The following is a 20,022-nucleotide window of genomic DNA, read 5'->3' as shown; positions in this document are numbered from 1 at the left end:
AGAGCCAGGTTTCATTTACAGCAGGGCTGGACTTGCAGGAGACACTGGACACACCCTGTAGCCCATGCATTCTCTTCCTGGAGACACACATGTAGGAAACCAGGTTATAATCCCTGAAATTCCCTTGGTGCATGGATCAGAACAAGAAGAGGTAACTATCTGATTTAAATGTTTAATGACATTAAGCCAAAATATACCCATTGCCACAGTAGAGATACACCTGCCAATGTCACCAAACAGGTAATCCCAGCAAAAATGGAAATGAGGTCTGCGGCATGACTTGCTCAGGCTGAGACCTTGTGATTGCAGCATTTTATTCTTTGTACTCACAAAACATCTGCTGAATGCTTTTTTTCTAAATTATTGCGATACATTCATATCAAGAATGCCTGCCGTGGCAGTCGGTTGACTCATTGGTTAGAGCGCAGTGCTCATAACACCAAGGTCGCCAGTTCGAGTCCCACATGGACCAGTGGAAAGCAACGGCTTGAACTTGGAGCTGAGCTGCCAGTGGGTGGCTGGTTCGCTCCATGGTTAGAGCACGGTGCTCATAACACCAAGGTCACCAGTTTGATTCCCACATAGGCCAGTGAGCTGTGCCCTTCACAACTAGATTGAAAACAACGACTTGACTTGAAGCTGATGGGTCTGGGGGAAAAAAAATAATGCCTGCCTATAATCTCTAGAAGTCTTTCCTTAAAAAAACAAAAATCAAATTGTACACTTCAGGTGGATGAATTATATGGTATGTGAGTATCTCAGCAAAGCTGTCATAGTAATAATAATAAACCAGTAAAAAGGGCTGCATTTCCAGGCAGAGGAGGGTATGAGAAGGAAATGAGGGGAAAGCAGTGCGGCTGAACTACAATGAACAAGGGGAGAGCTGAAGAGTAGGCAAAGGGCCTTGTAGGACTCAAGCTGGGGACCAACGGGAAGCCAGTAAGGCTACAAGAAGAGCTCCAGTGGGTACTTTCCCGGGTGAGCTGACAGTTGTTAAACCTGGCTAGCGTTTTTCCACACTTTGTATCCCAACAAAATGGTACTTCAAAAATCCAGAGTGTAGGAAAGGGTGCAGAACTGGCCTGTGTCACTCCAAAGACACGATGGGCAAAAGGTGATTTGAGCTCGTTCTAAAGACAGTTTCATAATAACAGGACAGGCAAGGCAGCTCCTGACACCACAGTATTCCTGCAAAGATGCCATACCTCGATGGGACCCGTACGAAACTCAAGCACCGGGTGGCAGACCAGGCAGAGTGAATTCTAAAACTGAAACCCATTCAATCACTACAATTCCATCCAGACAGAACTCCCCTCACTTCTCTCAAACTGCACGATCCCCATTCTTAATCATTAACCAACAAGGCTCTTCCTAGCAGCTAGATTCAAACATTAGGCACGGACTCATGGTCTTAAGAGTCCAAAATGTTCACTAAAATAATTGTCAGTTGTTCTTTTTTAAACGTATTTGTATACTAATGTAAATGTTGAAATGCATAAATCCAGAAACCCCAGCATGGCTCCCTGCCCACCTCTATTTGGGGCCAAAGAGTAGAGCTGCTGCAGTGGCTTCTTGCCCAGGTGGGTACCTACCAGGTGACTGGAACCTGGCAAACAGGGACCCTGACAGAGCTGCCCCTCTCTACCCACCACCTCTCCGGCACCCAGGAAGAGGAGCCTGAATTCTCAGGGGTAAAAAGCATGAGATGCCGCCGAATTCTTCACATTTGGGTTTTATCCCGTTCTTCCAGACTCCGGTGAACTTCCGGTGAACTTCGGCGACACACCCTCGCGGCCGGAAGCTCTAGCGTCAACCCGCCGCTCGCCGTCTTTAATGGAGCCTACGCCGCTCTCGTCCAATCAGAAGGCCCCGGCCAGAGTCGCTTCTAAAGTGTCTGTTCCCTTTTGTCCCGCCCTCCCCTGCTTTCTATTGGCGAGTTTCAAACCCCCGGGAGCCAATGAGAGCGAGCGCAGGCGCGGCGCGCGTCCTCAGCTGCGGGCGCGGTCTTGCGGGAGCAACTGTCGGGGAGAAGTAATCATGGTGCGGCAAGGGCTCGCCGCCGCCGCCGGTGAGTGCACGGGGCCTGCGGGGCTACGGCGGCTGTCTCCGCGGAGGCTGCCGTCTGCCCTGCCTGCCTCCATGTTCCCTCCCGGGCGTTTGCGGCCCCGGGGAGATGTCCGGGCGGCGGGAGGGCTGGGGTTCCCGCAGGCACAGGTCCTGCACCAACGCGGCAGGGACGTCACTGTCCCCTCGTTGGTTGGCTGGGGTCGCGCGTCCCGAAGGAGTCAGGCGCCCCCGGGGCCCGACCTCCCAGCCGCGCCGGCGTGTGGACGGTGTCGGTGATGACACCTGTCCGTCGACCTGACACGTCCTGGGCCCTTCACATAACGACCCCTAACGACGGGCACCTCTGTCCCCGAGTTGTGACTCCGCGGCAGCCGCTGTGCTAACGAGCTGGACGTCGTGGAGCGGGGGCCCCGGCCGTCCTCTCAGCCCCCGCCACCCGGCTGCCCCGGCTCCCTGGCGGGCGTGAGCCGGTGGCCGCACCGCAGCTCGGTTAGACGACGCGCAGTATTTGCGCCCCTCCGGTCTTTTTCCCCAGTTTACTTAGTTGGTTAGTTTTAGTTAATTGAGTGGTAGCCTGTTCCTACCATCCAGTCCCCGCCTCCGAACTCCCGCATCCTCCTCCGTTTGACCGGCTCTTCCGGCACTGAGATTTTGTCTCACTCTTGTGTTTACTTTATCTCCACCACTAGATGGAAACTTCTTCGAGACAGAAATCCTGCCTTTCACCCCCTCGCAGGTGCCTTGCTTAGAGAGTCAACATGTACATAGCTGTTTGCCATGAACCCCTAACCTGGCCTATTTTGTCCTTAGTCCCAAAGGAAGCCATGTAAGGGCTTGTGGGCAAAAGCCATCACCCCCGTCAGAAAGAACAAGGCCTGGCGGGCTTCCCAACCCACATGGGCCTGTAACCGAATTTCCGCCTGCAAAGCTGTGTTGTGGCTGAGCACAGTGCCTGTGAGCAAGGGCCCTGGGCTGGATACGCCTGGTGTCACATCCTGGCTTTGCCACAGAGAAGCTGGGTAGCTTCCGGCATGTCATTTACCCTCTTTAAATGTCAGGCTGTAAAATACCTCTTAGGACTGGTGTACAGATTAAAGTAAGTCGTGTGAGTGTGAAGAGCTTACCACGCGGCCTGGCATATATATATATGCACAATGTGGGTGGTGTTGATACTGACCAGGATCATTACAGAAAGTGTCACCTTTCGGAACATAAATGGCTGATGTAAATCCTAAGCTGAAGTCGTTTGTTTGCTTCCTGTTTTGCAGAGGAGCGGCAGAGAAAGCTCCAGGAGTACCTTGCAGCCAAGGGAAAACTGAAATGCCCAGACAGCAAGTGAGTCTGTCACCCGGTGACGTGGGTCGTGCTGCTCTGGGTGCTAATAGCAGCTTAAAACCCTTTCAAACATAGCTGTTTGCTTGCGTCTGCTCTGACTACTTTGGGATCCTATGGGGACTCAGAAAGGGGGTTTCAGGCATGACCAAAAGCTCTGCACAGTGTCTAGTGCGTTGGCAAAGATTTGAACCTTATTGTGACAGCCTCCAAAGGAGAGAGGGGAGGCTGCACAGTGTTTCCTACATGCTGGAAGCTTTTCCCATTCCTGCTTTTTTTCCTGGGACAGTAATTCTCATGAAGGGAATATTTGGTCAGGGACTTGAATGGCCCTGGTTCAGTCCTCCAGCCCAATGCCCTTTGGTCCTCCTCCTCTTAGCACTGATTCTTGAGGTGGATGTCATACAACTGACTGGCTTTTATCTTTTGTCAACATCTTTCCATCTCACTGTGTCATTTATCCCTTTTATTAACACTGGTATGTTTTTTGCCCACTTGGGTCACTAAACTTTTTTTTCAGAGTGAGTTTTCATAAAGTTAGCTTTCACCCTGTATTTTATTTTCTGCTTACTTTGGGTTTTGACTCAACTCTATTTCCTTGATTAAATAAACCTAGTGCATTTATTCAACAAATATTTATGTAGTACCTGTACTGTATCACTCTTGGTTCTGGACACATGATGCTCAACAGCACCGGTGGTCCAGGCCTCCCCAGGCGTACACTGTAGACGGGAGAAGCAGACATCAGTCCTGATCAAAGTCCCCTCTAGTCTGGCAGTTGGTTTTCATCCAAGGAGATTAACTCCTTCTGAATTCTTTGCTTTCTTATCCATTTTAAAGAAGCAGTTAATTGCCTTATTTGGCATTGTATCTCCAGTGCTTGGCTGGCACATTGCAGCATTCCAGGAACGGTATTGGAATGAATAAGGCTGTGCAAACGTGAAGAAAAGACATATAATTCATTAATGTTGTCAGAATGCTATGCTTATGCGTAGGATATCTGAGAGGATCGCAGGCAAGTGTGGCCTCTGAGGAAGGGAGGATAAGGAAGCTTTTATTGAATATAATTTTGAGTTATTTTACCATATTCAGAAATTGTAATGATTTAAAATTCCATTTTAATCATTATACTTCCCAAACCTGTTGACCCTTCTCTACTAAGAATTAATCTTATTTTGTCTTTTGTAGGCCTTATCTCAAAGCCAAGAATAATTGCCCGAATCCTCCGCCTTCTAAATCTGTAAGTAGAAATTAGTCTTTTAAAAAAATTATCCATTTTGGGTGATTAGTAATAAAAATAATAAAGATGTTAGCAACCAAAAAAAACACATGCAAAGATACTTCTCATAAATAGAAGGACATTTTGGTTTGGTAAGAGATAGGTTTTTGGGGGTTTTTTTTGAAAGTACAATATAGTGAAGTTTAGTTTTGTTAACCAAAAATACCCTTAAGTGCACTTTGGTCTCTTTTTAGCTAACATTTGTTGAGTACCTACTGTGTGTCTGCACCTTTCTGACCTGCATTAACTTCCTGAGTCCCTACAGCCTTGTGAGGTAGGTGCTGTTAGTAGCCCCATTTTACAGATGAGGGAAATGAGTCCCCACATAGCTATTAGGTGACAGGTGAGAGCCTGTGGTCTCAGCCACTTGGGGATGCTGCGTGTAGGAATATAAGCCTGTGAGAACTCTTACTACTTTCCACTCAATTGGACTTTGAACCTAAAATTGCTCTACAAATTAAAGTTCATTAATTAAAAAGTAATGGAATGAAGCACTGACACTGGCTACTTGGCTGAATCTCAAAAACATGAGGCTCAGTGACAGAAGCCAGACACAAAGGCCATATATTGTGACTCCATTTATCAGAAATGTCCAGAATAGACAGCTCCATAGCAACAAAGTAGACTGGTGGTTGCCAGGGGCTGTGGGGAGAGGGACATGGCAGTGACTGCTAACAAGTAGGGGTTTCCTTCTGAGGTGATGGCAGTGCTCTGGAATTAGATGCTGACGATGGTTGTACAACCTAAGAATGTGCCAAAACCCACTGGGTTGTACGCTTTATACTTCACAGGATACAAGTCACAGCTCAGTTACTTTAAACGTATGAAAGGAACAACTAAGGAGCAGCACATACTTGGGGACTTTCTTAGCAGACTCCTCACTTATGCAGTGAGCGATCATAGGGACATGAGAGGTGCACGTGACTGCTGGGTTCAAGGAGGAACCCAGCTACAGCTGCGTGGGGCAGCATCCATTTTGCACCCCCATGCCACGCTGGGATGGGCGCCACCTTGCCCCTGGTGCCAGGTGGCTCTGCGTCCACACTCACCAGGTTCATATGGTGACTCTGGCCAGCACTTCTGAATGCGACACAGGTGGCTCTAGGACTCCAGCGTCTCCCTGGGACGCATGCCCCACAGATGTCCTCCAGGTTCCCGTTTCTGAGTGACTGCCAGTGCCGACGCTCCTGCTCTTTTCCACATCAGCCCTAAATCCCCTCACCCCTAGTTCTCAAAGTTCTCTGCAACCTTGTCCCACCTTCCTTATCCAAAACTAAATCACATGACGGAAACACTTACTTGTTAATAACGGCAAGCTAACCCTAAAACCCCTCCTGACTTCACAAATACGACAGACTCTTCTAAGAGGTTAGGTGCTTATGGAGGTCATGCCTCCCATTGTCCTCCCCATTGAGGGGCCACAAGTTCTGGAATGACACTGTGGCTGGGATGAGGACGGTGTTTTTAAACAGTGCAGCAGCGCAGAGGACATGGGGACCTGGGCAGCCCTGACCTGCGTGCACTTTGTGTCCTTCCCGGCCCCGAGGGCCTTCCTACGACATCAGCTTGTCCCATCGAGGCACACTGCTCACACAGCCAGTTCTCCATGTTCGCTGCGTCTCTGTCACCAGAAGATCCTGATATGCTCTGGTAGGGATTCACCATAAAAATCTTACGTTAGTGAGCTTTTTGTAAGCTCAGCCTCCTTAAGTGAAGTGCCAAATAACTATTTTTTTTTTAAAGCAGTGAGCTATTTTTATGAATTGACTTTTTTGATATTTTTGTCTTTTTAGGCTGTTAGACCCAAAAAGAATGTTACTAACCACGCTGCTTTGCCTGTCAAAGCTGCGAGACCTGTCAGCATCCGACTTCAGCCCAGACCTGCCAATATCCCAGGGTCCCAGGAGCCACAGTTGGAGCCACTGAAATGTCTGGGCGAAAGGCTGACTTCAGAACATGTTTCTTCCAACGCAAACGGTGAGCCTTCCAAGAGAAGTCAGCAGCAGCACCAAGCTGGGTCATCCACCGGAGAGCTTTCAGGGAAAACCATGGGGACACTTAACACACAAGAGCTGAAAGCTACAAAGCCCCAGGTGACAGATGCAGGAAGCGCTGCACGTGCAGAATCTCTGGACAAGGCCCGTGGTGGGGGTGAGTCCGTGCGTGGCTGCCCACAGGACGTGAACAAGGAGAACTTGCCCCACGCCTTCCCTCACTCTGAGAGGAAGCTGCAGCCTGGGTTCTGGGTCAGAAGTGCGCCAGAGACTAGGTCGAAACGTCAGGCCAAGAGCAGTGTGGCTTCTAAAGCTTTGGCCAGAAGCTCATTGAACCGTGCTGTTCTGAAAGACAGAGCTAATGAACAGTTTGTTGGAGGAACACGGGCCAGGATTCCCCCCGTGAAGTCACAGCAGCTCTCCAGAGAAGGAGGAAAAGCCCCAAAGGCAGTTCCCTCTCACTGTGTTCAGACCCTTAGTAGGACTCAAGCATCAAGGAAACTAGGGTTCAAGGACACAAGGGATACGAACGTTACTAGGGGTAAATATGAAAAACCTGGTGGGGCGAAGTTACCGTCACACGCTGCTGCTGAACAGAGAGCAGAGCAGAGCAGACCCAGGACAGGCCCCAGCCTGCTGCAGCATCCACATGTTGGGCAAGACCGCAAGCCCCCTCAACCCCCCTCCAGGCCCCGGGCACCACGTGTGCCACACAGGTCCAGCGCCGTCCGCCAAAAGCCTGACCTGGCACCTGGCAGCTTTACCTCAGTCACTGCCAGCGCCCCACGCTCAAGAGCGTGTGCAGCCAGTGCGAATAAGCACAGCAGCTGTCCACAGAAAGCAGGGACCCAGTGGGAAAGGGCTCCCCCCCAGAACCATGGCCTACACAAGCCAGCTCCCAAAGCTCACGCCGGCGGCACAACTGTGCATGGAACGGGAGTCCCAGGTGGGACCCAAACGAGCCCTGGTACTAAGAGAAAGACTGCAGCAGAGGATCGAAGGTACTTTGCTTTAATTCCAAAGTTGTGCTGTTTATGATTAGGTAAGGTGACCATTGGGAATATGGGAAACAGGCCACGGATAATGTCTCCTGGGGCATTTTGAGCCACAAGCCTGAAAAAGGATCTGAAGGCAATCTGTCAGGTGTTAGGGCTTCACTGGGCTGGGGGCTGCATCCACGAGTTGTAAGTTATTCTCTAAGTCCTGCATACCTGAACCAGCCAGTTGGGTAAGAAGCAGGTCTGTAGGCAACCCTACTGGGTGCAGCAAGGGAGGTCGTGCTGGGGTTTGACCTTGACACACACTTGAATTGAGCCCAGGGACTTCGTGTGCTCTCTGCACAGGCCCAGGCATGGCAACATGGAGACCCCAGTGCTTCCCCTGGGCATCTGGGGGGCATGGGAAACAGGTACCCAAGAAGGCAAAGGGCAGTATAAAGTCAGATGGCAGGAGGGGTGGGGCAGGAGTGGGTCTGCACACTGCCTCAGCGTCACGCTCCGCCCTCCGGAGGAGACAGGCAATAACACCTTAACTCAGGGCCACGTGGCCGAGAAGGGAAGGCCGGGGGACTTCTTTAACTAGGGTCAGCAGTGACACCTGGGCTGGGGAATGCCAGTGACAAGGATGAAACTTCTGAGCAAAAAAGAAACTGAGTGAAAGACATGAGCCAGTGGGTGGCGGACCTAGATCAGGTGACAGAGTGGGTTGCAGACGCCATGTGGGTGCTGATCACGTGCAGTCAGAGGGATCTGTGCAGGGGCACACCACGCTCCACCTCCCGTCGCGTGCCCTCAGCACCCACGGTGCCCGGCGCTGGGACAGCAGGGGCTGCCTTCCTAGATCTTGCATTCCAGTGGAGAGGACAGGAAGTAACTAAACAGGATAGAGTAATGACAGATTGTTTCCCGTCAGGAGTGACTGGTGATGCCAGACCGAAGCAGGGTAAACCAGGGTGAAGAGCCCAAAGGACCCAGAGTCCTGGAGGGTAGTGATGAGGGGAAGGGCAGCCAAACTTGGAGGGCAGGCAGGATCCAAGACATGCTGCCATTCACCCTGGAGAACTGAGGTCTCCGAGAGCCAGGAAGGCTCCTGGCAGTGACGCGGCTCACGCTGGCTACTGTGCACAGGGCATGTCCCATGAGGCCTGGAGTGGAAGCAAGGATGTGAGTGTGGAACAGCTGCAGCTCGTCAGGCACCAGGTGGCAGTGACACAGACAGCGATGGGCGCAGTGGTGTCTACGATGCTGTGCCAGACACGGGGGCCAGGAGATGGTGATCAAGGCAACCCTAGTTTTAGGTCCGCACAACTAGGTGGGGACACCTACCCATGCAGGTCGGCTGTTTGGGAACTTGGTTTTGGATGGCACTGAACTTGAAATGCCCGCCAGACATCAAATAGAAGACGTGGCCAGACAGTGGGTTCTACAGCTTGGGGCTCCAGACAGAGATGTGGGCTACAGCGTTCATTTGTGAGTCAGCGTGCAGCCGCAGTTTAGAAGCCCAGGAGCCTGTGTCCGCACTCAGTCTGTGCATTGGTGCCTCCCCCAGCAGCTCAGAAGCAGGCGGAACCGAACAGTGCGGGAGAGCGAGGATTAGAACTTGTCACCATCTTGGAAAAAGAGCTCCGCAGCTTCTGTTCTTGTTTAGGGAAGAGGGGTTGTGTGAGTTCAGCACAGGGCTAAGGAACTGGCCGAAGTGGATCATTGTGGGCACAGGACAGGCTTGGGTCTGGTCAGTGGCAACTGGAAAGCTTAGCGTGAGAGAAACAGGTGCTCAGTTAATGGCCTCAGAGACCGAGAGCAAGTGTAACAGGTCGCATGCAGGGGAAATGAAAGTCCTCAGAGGAAATAGGAATAATCTTGAGGTCATGGATTTGGGGACTGATACTGGCCACCTCTAGTCCTGCTGATCTCTGTGGCCTCTGCCTCCGGTCATGGGGTGGGGGGACCACTGCTGCCATTACTCATCTGAATTGTTTTAATTCCCTTCTGAGTTTGCAGTCGAAGGTGTTCAGTGATAGCGCTCAATGTATGCGTACCATATCTAGGAGCTTGACCAGGTGCCAGCAAGACTTAACACCATGCCTCCCCTTTCACTGCACAACAGGAAACAGCTGGAAGAATGGCAGAAATCCAAGGGGAAAATGTATAAACGGCCTCCTATGGAACTTAAAACAAAAAGAAAAATCATAGAGGAAATGAATATTTCATTCTGGAAGAGCATGGAAAAAGAAGAGGCAGAACAGAAAGCCCAACTTGAACTGTCCAGTAAAATCAGCAGCACTCTGACTGAGTGTCTGCATCTCATCGAAGGGGTGAGTGAGGACGGTGGTCTCCAAGGCTTTGACCCAGAGGCACTTCCTTAAATACAGTGCTGACCTCTGAGCAGACACTTACTCTTTCCAACATAGAAGCATAATGATAGCAGTAATAGTGATGACATGCACCTAAATGACAGCCCTTGTTGTCCCCTGTAACCATAGCGACTTACAAACGAACTTCACAAACTTCACAGACGAAACAGGTACAGACAAGTTGGGAACCTAAGCCAAGTAGTCTGGCTCCAGAGGGACCCAAAGCAACTTCTTCATGGGTCAGGTTCCACAGAAAGCAGTTGGCGTTTGAACATGAGTGAAGTCAGAGCAGCTTGTGTAAAGGTGGATGGTCCTACCTACACTGTAAGTGGCATCTGAGTCGGATCTTGGGCCGTGTTAAAGGAAGACTGTTAACAAGAAATAACCGGTAGGCTCTAGACGGTCCTTGCCCAAAGCAAACCCAGTTCTGCCCCTTGGCTGCTGGTGTCAGACATGGACAAAAAAGGATGCCTTCAGTTTAGGTCTAGTCCAAGCAATATGTCCACAAAATCAGTTAAACATTAACTGTTTCTTCTTTGTAGAATTAAACTTTTTTTTTTCTCTTTCGTTTTCATTGTGTTAAAGAAAATACATCAATACATTCTTATTAAAAACATTTCAAACAATACAGGTAAGTGACTAGCCGTCTCCTGCCCTACATATGCTTGCACACATGCGTGAGCACGTGCACACACAGTCATGCATCCAGGCTTCTCCCTGGAGTGACACTGTTGCTAATTATCCCTCCAGACAGTATTTGTGCATCCAGTGCGGGTACATAGAGAAAGTAAGTGTATCATTTTGTAAGTTGCAATTATTTTGTTTCTGAATTTCATGCTTGTTCTTCGGTTGTCTTTTCTTGTGTTCCTGGTACCAGTATGATGCTTTGTCAAATAAGTTGGGTATTTTCCTTTTTACCCATACTCTGAAAATAGTTTATCCAACATGAGACTTATTTTGCCTTTTGGAGGTTTGGTAAGAACTTGCCCATAAAATCATATGGACTGTGGGGGATACTTCTGTGTATCTTTTCAATTTTTTCCATGATCATTGGTCTACTTCAGTGTTGTGCTTTTTGGGCCAACTTTAGTAATTTCATGCTTTTTATTTAAATCAGACTTGCTAAACATTTCTCATTTAATTTTTTTAAAAGGCCATCTTTGGGGTTGTTTTTTTCCCTCTTACATCAATGTCTGCATCTATTTTTATGTTTTCTTTCTAGCTTTTTTTAATAGAAAGCTTAGATAATTTATATTAGCCTTATTTTCTTAAAAATACATAGATTGCTATAAATTTGCCTCTGAATTTAGCTTTGGTCTTGTCCTTCAGGTTTGATAGGTAATGTTTTTTATTAGAGCCAAGTCAGAAAAACAAGCCATAACAGGTATCTCCATAGGAAGAATGTGGGATTCACAGTAGTTTCGTGTCTTGTATGAGTTCCCTGGAAGCAGCCTCTAGGATGACAATTTGTGCACAAGTAATTTACTAGGAAGAGGCTCCTGGAAAACGGAGGGAAGTGGGATGTGGGACCAGCAAGTATGTGTGCCCAGAAAAGTCCACGGAGGGCAACTGTGGCATAGTCCCACAGGGACCCCTGGGACAGTTGGTCCTGACCAAGGGGCCAGACTGACACATACACAGAGGTGCAGGTACTGGCTGTTGGACCTGACAGCACTTTCTGAGCCTGTGTGCACAGAGATGGTAAAGCAATCGTGAGATGTACGTGGGTTATGCACACAGGGCTGGCAGCAATAACAGTCTGGGGGACTTGACCTCTTTCACACGCACCTGCACAGACCCCGACATACAAGCACACACACATATCACCCTGGCCATACCTGTACCGTCCTTCATGCTTCCATCAGTCGTGTGGAAATTCATTCTGTCACTATTCAGCACTCACACTTTTGTGAATGTTGATTACTCAGGTGGGTCAGGGTGGAGGACACGTAAACATGAAGGACACACTGCTTCCTTCAACATTTTTCTGTCTATTTTGTCTCATGTGACTCTTAAAATTTAATGATCACTGTCAAAACTCATTGAAATGTACCGTTTAAATGGGTATATTTTATTACATGAGAACAAGTACAATTGACATTTTTTTCAAGTTAAAGATAATTACTGATGGGGCTGATTTCTGCATCCCTGCCCAAAGAACATGAGTAACGGTGAGATGGTAATCATTTTCTCTGGGTGTTTTTTGCAGGGTGTACTTTCTAATGAAGTATTTACCATCTTGTCCAGTATTCCTGAGGCTGAGAAATTTGCTAAGTTCTGGATCTGCAAAGCAAAGTTCTTGGCAAGTAAAGGCACCTTTGATGTCATTGGGCTGTACGAAGAGGCCATAAGAAATGGGGCAACAGTGAGTATGAAAATGCTGTCGTGTGCGTCCTGTTTGCAGTGCAGCGGTTATGTCACGTAATGTGAGCTCTGACGCATCAAGTTATGCACAGAATGTGTAGTACAGTGTCCTTTGTGAATGTTTTATGCCGTAGGACGTAGTTACATGTAACTGATAAAATCACTTGTTACATGTAACTAATAAAATCACTTGTCCAGTGACTATCTCCCTTAACACTCACGGAAAGTAATAGTGTAGAAAATTGTAACATGAGTGTCCATACTTCTAAAGTCATACCTCACCATAAAAACCAAAAAATATATTACGCCCAACACATCAATGTCCATAAATAACTCTTAATCCTAAAACCTAGTAAAAGTATCTCTAGATAATTTTTTAAATAGACTGAATCAAATAGTTTTATAGCTCTTTTCATTTAAATGTTGCTATCCATGGCATGTATTCACGATGCTTCAAATCAGAGTTGTACATGCTCATAGTTGAAACAGTCAGATGGTCCGATAGGGTTCCTTCAGCCAGGCCTCTGCTCCCTTCACCTCCCCTTTCCCTTTCCCATTCCTCAGAGCAGATGGATGGGTTTTATGTTTACTCTATAGTTTTAGATAACGTGCTTTATTGCTATTTCTTGATTTTTCGGTTTTAGACATGATTTGTGGGCTTCCAGCTATGCAGGATGAGGATTTAACCTGTTTCGCACACACCTACACAGACTGCCGGCATACACACACACACACATACACACACATACACTCGCATACACAGATACATAGACACGTGCACACACACAGCCATGCAGACACACACACACACGCACAGACACACATGCAGGCAAGTACAGACACACAGACAGTGCATAGACACACAGATACAGACACACAGACACACATGTGCACACACAGATACACACAGAAATCATCTTTAACTAGAGCCTATAAAAATGTAAGATACTTGATGAATGCTTTATATAATTCAGGCTCTTTGCAGTGTGTTCTGTACATTTCTTCCCAGTTCCCTAAGCTTAAAGCATTTTAGATTTTGTGAAAATGTGTGGCTAGCTTTGCTTCTATGCTCTGTTGTTAGTTTGTCCCTTAATTTGATGGAATCCAGGTTGGAAGACCAGCCTCCAGGTATAGCGTTCCCGTGAGAAAGTCCAGCTCACTTACGATGTCCTGCCTCAGGGCCTGGCCTACATACCTCACAAAAGGAAGGCGCCCTCTACTACTTTTCTAGAAATTACTTTTAGGTTACGTTGCCAAATAAAGGATGAAAGAAAGGGAGGACTGGGAGAAAATTGCCCAAAATGCTAATTAAAGGTTGCATTCAGGTGATGGGATTATGGGTGATTTCTAAGTTTGACCTATTGTTCAGTTTTTCTGTAATGAGGTATGTACCATTTATGATACAAACCAAAATGAAATCGGGACAACCCTAAGAATGCACGCCACAGTTTCTGTGTGGCTGTCTTCACATCTTTGGACCAGAGTCTCTATGGGAATACATCTTCAATGGGGTCATATAAGTCAGTAAGAAAATTAACTTGATTTAGAGAAATTTCATTATAGACAACTTTCCAGCAACATATCTCTTCATATAGTTCAACATGCCAGCATTTAACCACCATTTTCTTTGTTCTTTCATTTTTCCCATGAAGCTGTAAATCTGAAACATTCTAAATGTGATTTATAGGTAGACAAGAGCTAACAAAGGAAACAGTTGTATTATAAAGAGAAGTTCATTTGCTGTTACACAGTTTCTTAGATCATTTTTCTCAATAATGTTTTTAATACTGTTTGTGTTTCTTCTTCTTTCCTTCCAGCCAATACAAGAGTTGCGGGACGTTGTTCTTAACATCTTGCAAGACCCAAAGAGAGCCACAGACGGTACTGCCATGTCGTATTTAAATCACTCCCTATAGCCGTAAAGTAAAAGTCACCAGGGGTCACACAGGAAAAAGGGAAATAATTAAGTCCTCAGAAATGCCTGTCACTCTTGGTTCCCAGGATGCGAGATTTCTGTCGTTACAAGTAAATATGCTGCTCCACGCTGAGCAGCCTGGATGAGTATCCTGCCCCCCGAGCCCTGGGGGGGACAGTACCAGCGCCCTTTGGAAGCAGAGGGAGGAATATGGGCCCACATCACATGTTTCATCATAACAAACCCACCACACTTTCACACCCTGGTTCACGGCGCCCCTTTGAGAGCTGCGGTCACAGGACTCTGCTGTTGGCCCACCATTCCTGTGGTTGGTCAGAACCCCCAGAGCACCCTCCCGAGATAGACACTGAGCAGGCACAGCGAGTGGCACTTTATAGTTGCTGATAATGGACAGAAAACAAGCTGCCTTCAGGAGATAAAATGGATTGTTGTGGATTCAGAAGGTTACACGTCTTTTGCCTTTAAGAGTAGATTTCACTTGGGGGCATGGTCGAGTCATGTAGAATGACAGTGGCTACGCATCACTTGTGGGGATGAGGTCCCAGAGCAGACCTGCTCAGTGGCTCTTCCTGGCAATGACGCTGCAGTTCAGATGTTTGTTTATAATGGACGACAGAATTCTGCAAAGGGACGAGAGTGGGCAGGAAGCCACGCCCTGTGCAGCTGGCCCCACTGACCTCTCAGGCTCTCAGCCTCCAGCCGCAGTATCTGCCTGTCTCTGACGAATTTCCTTCTTTCATGTTGGTTATTGTTTTGGGCTGTCATGCAAGTTGTGTTAACACTAGACCTTTCTCAGCCACTGTCCAAGGCAACAGCCATGTGGTTGTCCCTGGGTTAGGAGGGGTCCAGGCCAAGTGAGTTATCCCTAGTAGGCCAAGGAAATGGCCCACGTGCGGTGTCAGGGTGAAAGGCCAGCAGCTGGTCCCTGAGAGATGTCGGGTGCATACGAGACTGGAGCAGAAGCTCAGAGGGACTGAAGGGTGTCAAGGCCCCATCCCCCATGCGAGCAGCAGAGGCTGGCCGGGGCCGGGCCGCGAGCCTGGTCGGATGCAGGGGGCTCTGCTCCAGGGCTCAGGGGCCAACCCCGTTGTAAGTCCCCCTTCAAGTCACTTTCTCTTTGTTTAGTCCCTGGGCCGTGGGGGTCACATGTTTTAGCTGCGTGCTAAGTCACTTAACATCGTGCTCTTCTCTTGACCTTGCTCACAGGAACGACCTCTGGGTCTTCAGCTGCTAAAACTCACAGGACATCGATACAGGAGCTGGCCGGCGAGATGGAGCCTGGCAAGTGTCGTCTTTCTCCAAAAGGGAGGGAGCAGGCCCCAGCAACACCCCAGAAACCCAAGGCAGAACAGGGTGGTCATTCTGGTATCAAATTACAGGTGGCCCCCCTCCCCAGGTAAGAGGATGTGAGCAGCGTCGTGTGCACAGGCCCAGCCATTTCTGCCTCCCGTCTGAGTGCCAGGGTACTGCTATCTGCCTGCGGGGGACCAGCTGGTCTGCCCCGATCTGGCATGAAGGGAGGTGCTGAGGGTGAGGAGCTCTGCAGGGGGTCTGCACGCACGCCTCCCTCCCACAGCCACATGCCCCCTCTGCACTGTCACATGTCCTGCTCTGCACACCCACTTTCCTTTCCCGTAGGCCTGGCCCACGTGTAAGGACACGGAGGGCAGTTGGGTACAGCCTGATTACAGACCACTTTTTAACACGCGTAAGTTTAAGGCAGAATCCGTAGTGATGGAAGGATCTGTGTCAGGCTTCCGGTGTCATTTCCTAAAGTACTAACGTGACGTCATAGGAAACATCCGAACAAGAACCACTGTCGTGTACTTTACCTGGAGGCACAGTGGGCCTCTCCAGCCCCAGGCTCCTGTCAGCCGTGCCATGTCCCCTCCACACTCAGCTCGTGGGGCGCGAGGCGGGCCAGCCGCTGGCCTGGCTCAGCCTGCATGTGCAGACCAGTCACAGCGGGAACGGCCTCTGCAGCCTGTCCTCCAGGCCCGCTTTAATTGGGGTGAGTTAAGAGTTCATAAGGAAGGTGCCCAGGTGGTGAATTGGTTCATCGCCTGGAATACGCTTTTTGAGTAATGTACTGTCAGGCCAGAAAGAACCTTAGTGCTCATTTGCCCAACCTCAGCTGGTTTTAGGCCCACTTTCCTCACAACCTGTCCACGCTTTTGGAAGTCTGTGGAATAGACAAGCACCAGCTGCCGAGTGTTGACTTCATAAAGCCACATTCTACGCTTCGGTCAGTGTCTCCCTCTGCTTACGCCATCCCAGAGCAGATGGCCAGCCCGGCCACCTCAGGACAAGTGTCCATCTTGTGGTGTCTGTCGCTCTTTCTGATGCCGTGACTGGGATGCCAGAGGAGTCAGGGTCCTGACCTCGCCTCTCGCTCTTCCAGGGTGAGCGGGATGGCTGAGGTGCGCGACCTAAAGCTGGTCACCCCCGTCCGGCGCTCGGCGAGGATCGAGCGAGCCGTGTCCCACTACCCGGAGCTGCTGCGGGAGCACGACATGGTGGTGGCGTCTCTTGATGAGCTCCTGGAAATGGAAGACACGGAGTGCTTCGTGTTCCGCAGAAACGAGGCCCTGCCCGTGACCCTGGGGTTCCAGAGCCTTGAGTCGTAACTTTGACACTTCTTAAGAGTGCGTTTCAGCGTCCGTGAGACAAGTCACATCCTCTTCCAGCCGGCCTGGGACTTGGGAACTCCCTCACTGGGCCCCCTCGCAAGGGTGTCCCATAGGAATGCGTCCAGCTTACTTGTTCAAGCAGCAGAAACCTCACGCTGAATGCGGTTTGCCCACAAGCGTGCAGGGCGCTGGGCGTGGCCTTCCCTTCCTGCATCCACCTTAGCGGATGGGCCACGCCAGGCCCTCTGGTCAAGTCCCCTCATTTCACAGATGAGTCTGCACGGCTCTGCCTTTGCTCAGAGATCGCATGTGACGGATGTGTGACCTTTGACTTCCGTCACCGTGTCCCTGTGGTAAGGCGTGACTCACGCCCTTCCTGTCCCAGGTCTCCTCTAAAGAAATGCACCCCTAAATTGGGATGGACGTCTAGCTTCTCATACCCACACCTAACCTTGCAGAAGTGCTTCAAATAGAAGCTGGGAGCGGGGGTTGGGGGTCACCACGTCCACACTTCAGCTCTTCCCTGGACCCTGGGCCAGAGAAGGCCATATGAGCCCATACTCCAGGCTGCTGTCCCAGCTCTCCGGGCAGCTGGCTGCCCTCAGAAAGGAACAATCAGAATCGTTATGTAAATATGTATAGAAACGCTCGTCAACATACTTGACGTTTTACTTTTCTTCATATTTAAATATTCACCAAAAAAGGCAATTAAATTTTGTTTATTCCTGCTTATTCGTTATCTTCTTTGTTAAACAGTGATGATAGCTTGGCCTAGAGAATTTGGGGTTTGTCTGGGGACACACCGATGGCTACCACAGAGGCCTCGGGACCTCCATCTAGGAGCTCCCCCTGACCAGGGGCTGCCCGTCAACCTCTCCGGGATCCAGGCTCTGTCCCTGAGGGAAGCCAGCCAGCTCGGGGTCAGGTATAATAATGAGGCTCCTGACACGGCTGTACGACCATCATGCAAACACACCAACTTCCAATGAGTACATTGTCACCACAACCAAAAGGCAGGCGTCCGCACAGCCAACCCTTCCTCTTAGACTCGTACCTGTGATGCCACCAGATGCCCAGAGATGAAAACTCTGGAAATGGGAGAGAAATGAAACATTCCAGACCAGCGAAAGCGGAAGCAGGCCCCCGTGTTAGGACCATACTCCCGAAAGTCCCCTCACTCAACTGCAGGAGGCACCTGCTCGTCATTGCACCACCAGGTCACCACCCCAGGGCCCGTCTCCCAAACCCTGTTCTCTCCTGACTGCTCAGGATGGGGTTCAGCTGCTGTGACGGAGGTGCACCCCCGTCCGCGGTGCACAAGAGACAGCCCAGGTCTCATGCTGCCACCTGGCTGCCGGCCACCACGCCTTCCAGGGGAGAGGGGAAAGGAAGTGGAAGGCACCCCCCTCCTTTGAGGCCATGTCCCCACTCCTGGAGCTGAGGTGTGACCTTCAGTGTCCTCCACAGCCTTGGGGTTTTAAAAAGCTGCAACAGACAGCCCCCAGCAGGATAGCTCCCACCCTGCCTGGGCCCACGGGAAGGTTCCAGCCCAAAGTTTGACAGTCTTTCCCCACTCCCTCCGATCTTGCAAAGGAGCTGTGCCCCACCCTGTCTGTCCCCTGCAGTGCCACAAGCCCACCTAGGGTAATAAACCAGGTGACATCACTCAGTAAACAGGACACTAGATTGCAGACAACCATGGTGAGCCAAATGACCTGACCCTGTGGAGCCAAGAGTCTAGTGGGGACACAGTCATAAATGTCAAAATGACAATCTGAGGAAGGCTCAGGGGAGAAGGACCAAGGGGACTGAAGCTGGCAAGGAGGTGGGGACGCCCTTGGAGCCTGAGGAAGTGGAGGTTTAAGGAGAAGAGGCAGAAGGAAAGCAGGAAGGCCCTCTGCCCCCTCACCCCCTTCCTCCATGCCCTCAGCATTTGTCCCCAGGCCCCTTCTGTATTCTCTGCCCTAGGGGGGAAGCCTAGGGGTTGATTTTTGCAGATTTGGCTACCGCACATATTTCAGCACCTTTCCAAAAAAACGGCACTAAGGTCTGAGTGGTTTTCCCAATGCAATGCTGTCTGTCCTCTTAGGAATCTGGGGTGTGGACACAGGCGAGAGTCCTGGTCCTTGCCTGGACAGCCTGCCCTGCAGACTTGAGGCCCAAAGCCAGCTCAGGAAGAAGGGAAGGCCTTAGTGGTGCCAGCCCTGGACACTCCTGAGGTGACATGAAAAACGAATGAGCGCTCAGAGCACGGTCTGTTGTCCCTTGTTTATCCACAGAAAATGCAACCAGTGAGCCATGTCACGGTCCTTTGTCATTTCACATGCAGATACACTCATTCTAAGCTTCCATATAATGCCAGGTGACACCACTAACAGACAAGTGACAGGAACACCAGAATAAGGACAGGCCAGGGCTTAATGCCACAGAGCAGCTCCAACCGAAGAAACCATCACGTTTCAAATCACGAGATTGATTTAATACATTTTAATGCATCAAGTTCTAAGATGTCTGGGCTGTCACATTTACTGTCATCCTAGTGACCTGGAATGGGGTCACCTGTGCCAACCAGGCACCACTGTTATCACAAGTGTGCACAGAATACTACTTTTTTAAAGGAATATGTGCAGAAATAAAATTTCACGTGGAATGATGCAGCTCAGGGAATTTGTGACATTTCCAAGGGGCTCAAAGGTGGGGGACACCTCCCAGAGTGAGCCGTGCTGCCACTCCCCCCCTCTCTCGGAGTGGCCCTCCTGGTCCCCACCCTCCTGCCCGCAACCCATCAGGAACAAGCTAGTCGTGGAACCTTCCTGGAGCTCACAGTGACAGCCTGCCAGGGGTGGATAGCCACCAGAATGCCTTCATCCCCAGAGAACCCGAAGCTCTTCTGGTTGGAGGGAAAAGTAGCCCAGTGAACACTGAGGCTGGAACCAACCACTAGAAGGAACCCATGAGAGGGACCCCTAAACCTAGAGCCCCTGGAATGCCCACATAATGACAGGCACCTTCACACAGTGCTGGGAAATGAGAGCCCGGGCCCAGCCAGCCGCTCATGACAGCCATCC

The 20,022-nt window shown here is 49.9% G+C and overlaps 1 protein-coding gene across 1 annotated transcript; it reads left to right on the top strand.

Annotated features, from left to right (window-relative positions):
* Positions 1–1,956: 1,956 nt before the first annotated feature.
* On the top strand, positions 1,957–17,685 carry CKAP2L (cytoskeleton associated protein 2 like). Its single transcript, XM_081068582.1, has 9 exons — positions 1,957–2,068; positions 3,336–3,402; positions 4,588–4,639; positions 6,472–7,673; positions 9,778–9,985; positions 12,234–12,389; positions 14,206–14,269; positions 15,531–15,720; positions 16,726–17,685. The coding sequence occupies exons 1-9, from the start codon at positions 2,038–2,040 to the stop codon at positions 16,949–16,951; spliced, it is 2,196 nt and encodes a 731-aa protein (XP_080924708.1). The 5' UTR covers positions 1,957–2,037; the 3' UTR covers positions 16,952–17,685.
* The last annotated feature ends 2,337 nt before the right edge of the window (positions 17,686–20,022 follow it).

This window comes from Rhinolophus hipposideros, assembly GCF_964194185.1.
Source record: "Rhinolophus hipposideros genome assembly, chromosome: 12".
In the NCBI taxonomy this organism is placed as follows: domain Eukaryota; kingdom Metazoa; phylum Chordata; class Mammalia; order Chiroptera; family Rhinolophidae; genus Rhinolophus; species Rhinolophus hipposideros.
Note: the sequence above shows the minus strand (reverse complement) of the source record. Positions and strands in the feature narration are given on the sequence as shown.